At 55.6% G+C, this 10,712-nt stretch overlaps 1 protein-coding gene across 2 annotated transcripts in view; it reads right to left on the reverse strand.

The window, feature by feature from the left end:
* The window catches only part of SRCIN1 (SRC kinase signaling inhibitor 1), a gene marked incomplete at its 5' end in the record, with an annotated part of 66,903 nt that overhangs the window by 14,378 nt on the left and 41,813 nt on the right, over positions 1-10,712 (reverse strand). For both annotated transcript variants that reach the window (XM_082604373.1, XM_082604372.1), the window contains 8 exons: positions 1,431-1,665; positions 2,115-2,361; positions 2,702-2,849; positions 2,945-3,075; positions 8,414-8,589; positions 9,731-9,918; positions 10,211-10,254; positions 10,501-10,593. In XM_082604373.1, the coding sequence (XP_082460499.1) occupies positions 1,431-1,665; positions 2,115-2,361; positions 2,702-2,849; positions 2,945-3,075; positions 8,414-8,589; positions 9,731-9,918; positions 10,211-10,254; positions 10,501-10,593 (1,262 nt within the window). The remainder of the gene's footprint in view (positions 1-1,430; positions 1,666-2,114; positions 2,362-2,701; positions 2,850-2,944; positions 3,076-8,413; positions 8,590-9,730; positions 9,919-10,210; positions 10,255-10,500; positions 10,594-10,712) is intronic.

Genomic DNA, 10,712 nt, shown 5'->3' on the forward strand with positions numbered 1-10,712 from the left:
CCCCAAGCCCTGCTGCTCCTCCCCTTACAGCCCTCTCATCCCTTGCAACTCAAAGTGTGGCCCGTGGAACCACAGCATTGGCAGCACGTGGGAGCTTGTTCGAAATGCAGAAGCACAGGCCCCACCCAGAGCTGCTGAATCAGAATCCACGTTCTAGCAGATCCCCGGGTGATTTCACGTGCACATTCAAGTTTGAGAATCACTGCTCTAACCCATCCCTTTCCTGCCCACCCCTCAGCCCTGCCCTGCACAGACCTTCATCCTTTCTCCATCAAGAGAGAGTGGTTATACTATTCTGAGAGTCTGACCCCACCCACCAGGCTCTCCTTTCCCCCAGTTCTTCCCGGGGTGGGGGCTGCTTCCTGGGCAACCTGCAGAAAAGTCACTCAAGCCTGACATTCCTCTGCCTTTGATCCCCCAGTGATTCCCCATGACCCCAAACCATGTTCAAGTTTCTTGGCCCAGCACCCTCTGTGCCTGCCAACCTTTCAGCTTCAGCTCTGCTTACTACTCCCTGGTCTGGACCCAGCTGGGCAACACCAAACACACACCTCCAGGCGTTTGTATGTGCTGTTTCTCCCTGGAGTGCCCTCTCTCACTGGCCAGGGAAATGCAAGACTCCAGTGGAAAGTCCCCTTCCATGGGAAGGCCTTCCTGCCCTTCCAGGGCCTCCTCTAGGACAGCATTTAGCACCTGAATCCTATTTCCGGTTTACACACGAGGTATGGCCTGGGACAGATGACTTAACCACACTGGGCCTTACTGTCCTCATCTGTAAAATGGAAATAATGACTATATCTGCCTCCTGGGATTGTTGCACAATTATAAGGATTGATACGTAGAAAGCATTTGGAGCAGTTCTTGCCGCATAGTAAGTGCTTGATAAACACAGATGTTGGTATTATTCTCCCACAAAATTTTAAGCTCTTTGAAAGCAGCCTTATCTCCTTATCCCCAGCACCCAGCAGATAGTGGGTGCTTAACAAATATATACGTGGCAAGAATGAATAAATGCGTGAATGACAGTTGCCATTTCTGGCTCGGGTTTCTCACAGGCTCAGGGAGCACAGGAACCCTGTCCGTATAGCTCAGCGCTGCACCCGCACCCCGTCTCACCACAGCCTCGCTTCTGGCATACACACTGGGTCAGAACGTGCAGGGGGATGAGCCTCTGCCTGGCCTTGCTCATCCTCCCTGCATGGTCCTCTCAGCAGCAGTCAGAGCAGTGGGAAAAACCCCTGGATGGAGGCCAGTGCTATCCCGTCCTTCTGGGAGCTTCGTGGATGAGGGGCAGGCCAGCACCTCCCTCCTCTGGCAGCCCGACCACAAAGATTCTCACTCCCAAGCGCCTCCCCCATTAACCTGAGAGCTCCCGAGGCTGGGGCTCCCCTCCTCTGGGCTCTTCGCCAGCCCCCTACCTGCCCCCATACCTGAGCCTCTCCTTCCACTGGGCTCCGTTCGGGGGGTTGCCTTCTGGCCGTGGGGCATCTTGGGGGGCTTGTGGTCAGGGGTGGGGGCTGGGCCTGGGTGGGCCTTGCTGCCACAATCCAGGTCGGGGATGGCCTTCAGCAGCTCTGCCTGCGTCTCCTCCAGAAGCCGGTTGATGTCCTTGGCGCTGTACTGGGTCAGGGCTGCCCGCTTTTCCTCCCAGTCCCGCTCGGCAGCCTTGAGAGGAGGGGTCGACAGTCAGGACTGAAGCAGCTGCCCTGCTCCTGGACCTCTGGGGCCTCAGCCACACATGCAAGGAATGGAAAGGAAGCCTCCCATTTGGTCCGAGCCTCGGGCTCCTCCTTGAGTATTACATGCTTTCCCTGTGAGCCTGGAATACCACCTTCATTACAAACTACTCTTGGGATAAACTTAGACCTGCTTTTAGACATTCTATTCTGTCTCACTGAGCACATAATCGACTCTTATGCTCACACCACACTGCCTTGATTATCGTAGGTTTATAATATGCTTTTCTGTCTAGCAGGACTAATGTCACCCTCAGGATGCTTCTCAGACTTCCTCGTCCCCCAGGAACAAGTCCCCACGTGTTGGCACTTGCCAATCTAGGACGGTGGTGAGAACGTGTGAGCCTAGTTCTGGCCCCCCCATGCCGGGCCCAGCACCTCAACAGACACAGCCTTGTCCACGCTTCTCTTGCCAGGAGTGTCCAGGCCTTTGGTGGGGTTGCCCGCCTTTGGGGTCGGAGGGGCCCCCTCGGTTGGCCCGCTCATCTCGTGGAGCTTCAGTGGAGGGCTGGGGGGTGGCATTTCAAAGTCCAAGCTCTTGTTGAAGTCAGTCTCGGCTGTCACCTTCTTGGGGGACTGATTCAGGAGGTTGCTGGGGGGTGGCCACGCACCTTCGTCCACTTGCCTGGGGTTGGGAGAGTTGGGGGCAGCTGTGAGGCCTGCAGGGTGGTGGCCCCGTGGGAGGGAAGCCTGGCCTGGGGGAGGTGGGGTTTGAGGAGGGCTCTGGGATCTTGCAGGACAAGTGGAAGGGCCTGGGGAGGAGTGACTGCATCCGGCAAATGGGAGGGCCGAGCCTACAACATGCACGGAGCCACAGGTCAGAGCTGAGGTGCAGATCCAGTCGGCACACCAGTGAGCTTTGTGGGAACTGGGATAAGGGGTCAGGTTGACCTATCGATCTAGCTCAGTATGTGACCCCACTGGGAAACTGGAGGTCAGAGATAAGAACTCAGAGATAGAATGACCTTCGGATCTGGGCCAGCGTGTCTGTGATCCCTCGGCAGCGCTTGAGCAGCCCATCCAGGCGCTGTGGCTCCTCCTTCAGGAACTTCACTGCCTCCACCTCCACACGCAACACTACCCGCATTTTGCTCTGCAGGCCTGGGAAGTGAGCTGAGGGGAAGGGAAGGAGTGAGCTGCGGAGGGAGCAGCTCCGAGGACTGGGAGGACAGGCAGTGCGGTGGGGGTCGGGGTGCCCCCAGGCTCACCCTTGAGTTCAGTCAGCGTCTCCCCGAGCTGCTTCAGCACCAGCGCCTTCTCTTCCAGCTCGGGCCCAGGCACCAGTCGGTGGTTATGGGACACGTCCCTCTGGATCTTCTCCACCGACTTCTCCAGGTCACTGCAGCCACAGAAAGACCCTTTCAGCCTCTCTGGCCCCAGCCCAGCCCCCTGAAATTGGGCAGCTGGAAAGAAATCAGGCCACCAATCAGATCAAAATTAAAAGCCATCCACCAGGCCACAAGCCCAAGTGAAATCAGAAAGCCCAACTTCAGAGAGGAGACTTCAGAAGCACTCCCTAACAGGGGCCCTGGGTCCCCTCTTTGAAGCTCTGATCTTTAGCAACATCAATCCAAATCTCCCTCCCGATAACCTGCATCCTCTGATTCTCATTATGCCAAGGACACAGCAGAGAAACTGGCAGCTTTTCAGAGAACTGGAGGCAGTCACATGTGCTCCTAGAGTCTCTTCTTTTCCAGGGTGGCACTGCCATGTCCATCTACCTTTGCTCAAGTGATCCAGACACTCAGCCTCTTTCCTCAATGACAAAGCTGCTTTCAATTTTCAGATGGTTTATGCTGAGCTTGTGGGGTTTTTTTCTTTTTTTAAAAAATGTATTTATGGGGCTTCCCTGGTGGCGCAGTGGTTGAGAGTCCGCCTGCCGATGCAGGGGACGCGGGTTCGTGCCCCGGTCCAGGAAGATCCCACATGCCGCGGAGCGGCTGGGCCCGTGAGCCATGGCCGCTGAGCCTGCACGTCCGGAGCCTGTGCGCCGCAACGGGAGAGGCCACAACAGTGAGAGGTGGCCCGCGTACCGCAAAAAAAAAAAAAAAAAAAAAAAAAATTTATTTATGTATTTATTTTTGGCTGCATTGGGTCTTCGTTGGTGCGCTCAGGCTTTCTCTAGTTGCGGTGAGCGGGGGCTACTCTTAGTGGCGGTGCGCGGGCTTCTCACTGCGGTGGCTTCTCTTGTTGCAGAGCACAGGCTCTAGGTGCGCAGGCTCCAGTAGTTGTGGTGCACGGGCTCAGCAGTTGTGGCTCACGGGCTCTAGAGCGCAGGCTCAGTAGTTGTGGTGCACGGGCTTAGTTGCTCCGCAGCATGTGGGATCTTCCCGGACCAGGGCTGGAACCTGTGTCCCCTGCATTGGCAGGCGGATTCTTAACCACTGCACCACCAGGGAAGCCCTTGTGTCGTTTTAAAACCCTCCATATTTCTAAAATGTAAATCAGACTACCAAGTCACCACCGCCTGTTTTGAACCCGAAATGGATCCCAACATTTTGAGGCTAAAATCCAAACTCTTCAATGTAGCCAAGAAGGGTATGAGGGTAGTAGTTGAAAATTTGGCTCTGGAGTCACAGACAGATCCAAATTCCAATCCCAGCTCTGCCCGACCCAGCAGAGATCTTGGACAAGTTACTGACTGTCTCCAGCTCTCAACTTCCTCACCCCAAAAAATGGGGATGGTAAGGGTTCCTCCCTCCTGGGGCCACTGTGAGGATTAAATGAGCTAATGCAAGGGGTCAGTCCCTGGGAGCTGCTCTTATTTTCCCTCCAGCTACATCCACTGTCCTCCTCATCTGGCTTGCTTCAGTTTAGAACCATCCAGAATCGCTGAGGTCCTCGTATGTACTGCTCTCCCTGGGCCTCTATAATGCCATTTCCTCTGCCTAGAACACTCCATTTAGCACCCCCACACACACACACGCGTGCACATGTGTGACTAACTCCCACTCATCCTCAGGTCCCAATGGGAACCTCTCCCCCCTTCCCTACACTTGGGGTTGGGGGTCTGCTTCCTCCCTGGAGCTCCTGTTTGCTGGGCTAAGCAACTCTAGGCAGGCAGACACCATGTCTTTCTGATTCATCTCTGATTTCCAGCACCTGGCATGGTGCCTGGAGCAGAATAAATGCCTGGTAAATAATTATGGAAGGAATGAATAAATGAAAGAAGGAACTCTGCCCAGGTAGGTCATCTCAGTTCTGTACTTGAGTCACTGATGTCCCTGACCCACATGCAGGACTCTACATACATTCCTGTCAAATCCCATCTGTTGGATTTCAGCTCAATGATCCATGTAGGAACAACCTTTGAATCTCAGTTCTACCATCCAACAGATTTGCTCCCCCTCAAAGCTCTGTGTCATCAGCAAATCTTATCAGCATGCTTTATACATCTTCATCCAACTAGCGGGTGAAAAGACATATCACACTGGAGCCAAGGACAAAATCCTGTGAGTCAGCACTACCAGCTAAAGAGCTGTCTTGTACTAGCGCTTATGGCCTGCCAGGTGCACATTCATCTCCTCCCTTTCTTTACCTTATTTAATCCTCACAACAAATCCTGTCGGTGGGAACCATTATTAGCTCCAGTTTACACACAAACAGTAGCTTAGACACTAGACTACATTTCCCAGCCTCCCTTGCAGGTAGAAGTGGTCATTCGACTGAGGTCTAGCGAATGGAATATGAGTGGAAGGGGTACATGCTGTTTCCAGACCTGGCCCCTAAAACCCTCCCATATAAGCTCCTCCATGCTCACTTCCCCTTCCTGTTGGTTGAAAGACAATGACCCTGTGGATAATCTTGGAAGACACATACTGAAGATGGCAAAACCTCCATTAGCCTGGGTCCCTGAATGACTGCATGGAGGAAAGCCACTCCGCTAACCCACCAATACTGTTCCATGAGAAAGAAAGGTATATTGATTACTTTTGAACCATTATACAATTTGTTACAGCAGCTAACCTAACTAATTAATTAGCTACCCTAACTAAGCTACCCTAATGATGGGCTTTGGCATTAAAAAAAAAAAATGAAGCTCAGAGAGATTAACTAACTTGTCCAAGGTCACACAACTATTTTGTGGCAAAGCAGGATCTACTCCTGTCTGACTTCAGCCATTGGGTTCTGCTGCATCTCCCTCCCACACTGGACTAACATCACCCCACACCCACCGTCACACCCAGGCTTCACTCCGCCACACGCGAAAGAACAACTCTCTTTTGATGCGTGTGATACCTGACTGGCTCAGGGGGGGCCAGTTTTGTAAAATGGTCACTCTCAAACATCACTCTGCAGAGGAAGGGACCTTCATTTAAAAGAGCACTCAGGTAAACCTTCAGGAGGAAATAACACTGCAGCTCTCAAGCAGAAAGGACAAGGCCCCCCTTAGGCTCAATTAGCACCTCGATTTTCTGATCATTACCATCTGCCAAAGTTTGGGGGCCCATCACCTGGGCAGGCTCTGCAAGTGAGTCCAGACCAGCCCAAGTCTAGACACTGGGATCAGAAAGTAGTGGGGCTTTCCAGACCCAGGTTTAGTTCTAGAGGAGTTGAGAAGTGAGGCTCAGGACAGAACCAGCTATATGATTTGGGGGTCCCAAAGCAAAATGCAGATTTTGCCCCTAGTTTAAAAATTAAGCATTTCAAGATAACGACAGCAGAGCATTAAACCAAGCACGGGGCCTGCACAAGTGTGGGGCCCTGTGCGCTGACACACGTCACAGGCTTACAGAGCTGGTCCTGGGTTGGGTCACACTATGCTCCAGAGGCCAAAAGGTCTCAGGCAGCAGAGGCTTTCCCTAAGGGCAATGTCTAGACAGCGCTCAAGTGCTTGGCTGGAAGGACAGGTGAGTGAGCCAAGCTGAGTGAAGCACCAAGTCAGCCTTTACTTCCAGCAAGATGCCAGGGCAAAAGCAAGGGGCAGAGTGAAGCCGAGCAAGAGCGAGTGTACAGGGGCTGCAGCCAGAGCAGGGGTAAGGACGGGCCTGCTGGCTGACTTAACGCCAGGAGGCTGTGGGGGCTGGGCAGGGACGTCCCCTGGCCAAGCCGAAGCCACTGCCATGCTGCTGTGCAGCCCAGGCCCCACCCAAAAGAAGGCAGGAACTCCTTTCGAAGTAGATGGAGAATCCTGCCAGAAGCATGTATCAGCCTCCAAGCTCTCTCAAGTGAGCAGTCTGAGCAATGGGTTTGATAACAGGGCAGCGGGTAGGGAGTCTGTGTCCTCCTGGAGAACTGAGGCCCCCAGGAAGCTGAGGACCAGACACTCATATGACAGGAGCATAAATACATCCTTTCATCCCTTCTGCCTCTGTACTTTTATATTTCCTTTTATTTTCCTTTAATGTCTCAGTGAAGTTCCTTTTGAAAATTCCAACCCCGCTCCTCTGTGCTGAATAAAAAGGGGCAAAAAGGGGACACGAAAGTTGGGTAAATGGAATTCCCTGGGTAAGGGGGTGGCAGCCATCCGTCTACTTGGAGATGTGACAAGAGCTGTCACTCAGCTGTCACACTAGGGGTGATGCAGTGGCTGCCACCAGCTTATTTCCAAGTGGGATGGCCCTTTATTTCATCTCAGCCACAAGGGGTCATGAGAATCTTTGCCCTGTGCATCACTGAAAAGCACATGTACTTATAGGCTGTGAGCCCAAGACTGAGGAGCAGGGACCCTTTTCAAGTAGCCCCTTGCAAGTGATACAGCCAATTATGACCTTGGTGAGAAAGCTGGGCTCCTCTGAGCAGCCTCCCTGGCTCCGAGTCGCTGACCACTAGAATCCAAGTCCTCTCTGGGAAGAATTGCGAAAATCTTACTACTGGGCACAGGTGAGGAAGCTGAAGTGCAGAGAAGGGTAAAAGCTATCGTGATCGAACAGCCTCTCAGTGTTGGAGCTGGACCTCAGGCCCCTTGTGCCCTGAACCACCAAGAGGGAGACCAGATGGAGGAGCAGGGCCTCTGTCTCAGACCCCAGGGACTGACCAGGGAAGGCTGCAGGGGGGCTGGGGCTGCTCACTCAGTGGATGGACAGCGGCAGGCAGCCTCTCCCTTCAGTGGTGCCAGACAATCGAATCTTGGCCAGACAGCCATGTGTTAAACTTGGAGCCGAGGACCGCCTTCTGTTAACCCTTCCATGTCTAAGCATTTGGGGGTGGGGTGTTCTCTCTTCCTGGAGCCCTGTTTCAGCTGCACTAGGACGGGAGGAAGGTTCTCCTTGGCTATACCTGGTCTCAGAGATCAGAGACTCGGAGTGGTGGCAACTGTGACTGGTCAGCACCAAGCTGGCCACACCTGAAAGCTCCACCTGAATACTCGAGGGTCAGTTTGCACGGGTCACAGGCCAGAATGAACGCAGGCAGAGGGCAGAGTGACATCGGGCAGCTGGACGCATGAGAGTAAGGCTGCAGGCCACGGGGAAGCCAGACTGTGGACCGTTAGGAAGCAAGAACATAGCAAAAGCAGGCATCAAGCCAGAAAAAAAGAAAACAGGAATTGTGCCAGATGGTCAAAGGTTTGTGGGTCACAGAGAAATCAGGCCACAGAGAAGAAGGAAATCAGGCTTCTGAACGTCACCTGTGATTCAGAAGGAAGGGAGCTTCGCCTCCCTTCAGCCGTGAAACCAGGTTGCCGGCCACCCAGGCCGCACCCCCAGCCCTCCCTCCAAAGCTGGGCCCAGCCTCACTTGAGCTGCTGGGTAATGAGCTCCTCGTCGTTGAGGTAGCGCAGCCGCTCCTCCTCCACTAGGGTGCGCTGCCGCTGCAGCGGGTCCTCCTGCCGCCGCGCCGCCTCCGACACGCGCATGCTCAGCTCCGCCTCCGTGCCCTTCAGCAGCGCGCGCAAAGACTCCAGGTTCTGTAGCTGCGGGAAGCAGATGGACCGATGGACGGGGGTGGGAGGGAACGGAGGCGCGCAGCCGGGAGAGGGCTAGGAGGAGGCAGGCAGAGGAGAGCCCGACGCGGGGCAAGCTCCACGGAAGATACCAATGCTCGGCTGTGGCCGTGAGCAGCAGTGAAAGGGTGGGATGGTGGGGGGCACAGGCCGAGGGCTTAGTTCTGGGGAAGAATAGAGGCAGGAGGAGAACGGCCTGGGATAGTGGAGGGAGGAGTGCCAAGTTGGGCCCTGCAGAAGGTGCAGCTGCATGGCTGTGGCGGTTAGCTGCAGCGAGGGGGTAAGATGGTGGGGGGCGGAGGACAATGTTTCATTCTGGGGAAATATAGAGGCAGGAGAACGGGGTAGCGGATATTTGGGGGGCAAGGGGTGGCCCTACGTAGGGCCCTGCCCACCTTGCGGCTGCATGGCTACGGCTTCGATGAAGGACTCAAGCACTGGGGTTTGATAGAGCTTCCGTGGCTGGGCCGGGAAAACCGAGTTCTGAGGCCGAGTTGGGGCAAAGGTGGGGGTGGGCGAGATCTTACCCATTGCCCAGATGGCAACTCTCTGCCCCCTCTCCAGGCTGTCTCTACTCATTATTCTCACCTGACGGGCCCTGGGATACTCTCGAGGAGCGGGCACAGCGATGCCAGGCTCCTGACTGGTGGGACCATCTGCCAGGCGGGGCAGGCCCGGGAAGACTGTGTGGGCTCAGGAAGGGAGAGCTGAGGGGATCTGGGGGAAGGGCTTCCGCCCGAGGGGAGGGGGTAGAGAATGCGGGGCAGGAAGGGACAGGGACTGCCCTGAGGGATACTGACCGGAGAAGGGGGCTCAGTGAGGTGGATTGGGGCTTCAGGAGAGCGGTGGGGATTAAGGAAAGGGGCAAGAGGGCTCAGTGGGGGGGACCCGGGCGAGGGATGGGGGCTTGGCGAGGGAGTAGAGACTCAGCGAGGTGGCCAGAGTTCGAGGAGGGTTTCGGAGAGCACCCCAGTGAGCGGCGGAGGGCCCTGGGATGGGGCAGACTCGCGGGAAGGAGTTTCGTGGGCGGGTTCTGGCGGGGCGGGGTTTGAGGGGGCGGGGTTTGAGGAAGCGTGTTACATACAGAGCGAGGCCCCGGAGAGGGTGGTACCTGGAGCTTCCGCAATTGCTGAAGCTGGCTGCGCAGGTCACTGGTGCTGTTCTGCAGGCCACGCAGGTGTAGCTGCATCTGCAAACGGTTGATGGCAGTGGGCTGCCCCGCAGGCGTGCTGCTGGCCGAGGGCGGGGGAGGGCCGGACACTGGGGTGGCCCCGCTGCTCCGGCTGCCTGACCCGCAGGCTGCAGACAGGGACCACGAGGACGGGAGAAAGGGAATAAATCGTGAGCCTGGGGTAAAGTCCTCCCCACTCCTGACCCCACACAGCAGCCACAGAGAGACGTGGCTCTGGCTCCCTGCCCCAACTAGCGGTCAGCCCTCTGCGAGGAGCAAAGCGCCGGAGCGAAGGCATCTTGGTCTAAGGTGACTACTCATTTATCCACTGAAGCCTGGTGATGTAGCCACTTTACAGATTAGGAATCTGAGGCTCAGAGAGGGCAAGAACCTGTGGGGGAGGGGAGAAGGGTCACTCACGTGCTGAGGGGGTGGCTGCTCCATTGGAGCCTTCAATCTTCTCACTGTGGCACAGGGAAAAGATGGCCATCAGGGGGTCCAGGCCCCAGACTGTCAAAGCTGGGTGAGACCTTAACATAAACTCCTCCAGTCCCCTGATCTCAGGATGGAGTCCCAGAGAAGGGAGGCGATTCACCCAGGGCAAAATGATGAGACATTGGCAGAGCTGAGCCCAGGGCTCCTGCGGCTCACTTTCCCTCCCTCTTGCCCAACCACATGCCTTGGCAGTGGTGTTGGGAGAAGAACCTCACCTGGGGGTCTCTGGCTCCGAACCTCGCAGTAGGGCACTCTGCACCAGGCCAGTGAGGCTGGCAATTTGCTTCTCCATCGCCTCCATGCGCTCCCTGGGGAAGACGGTGGCTTTGAGCAACCCCATCTCTGGGCATGGGGTCCCTCCTGCCCAGCGCCCCATTCCTAAGATGGATAATTAGAGGAAATACCATTCCCTCCCCAGCCACCAGCA

This window comes from Mesoplodon mirus (assembly GCF_964341445.2).
Source record: "Mesoplodon mirus genome assembly, chromosome: 18".
Lineage (NCBI taxonomy): Eukaryota > Metazoa > Chordata > Mammalia > Artiodactyla > Ziphiidae > Mesoplodon > Mesoplodon mirus.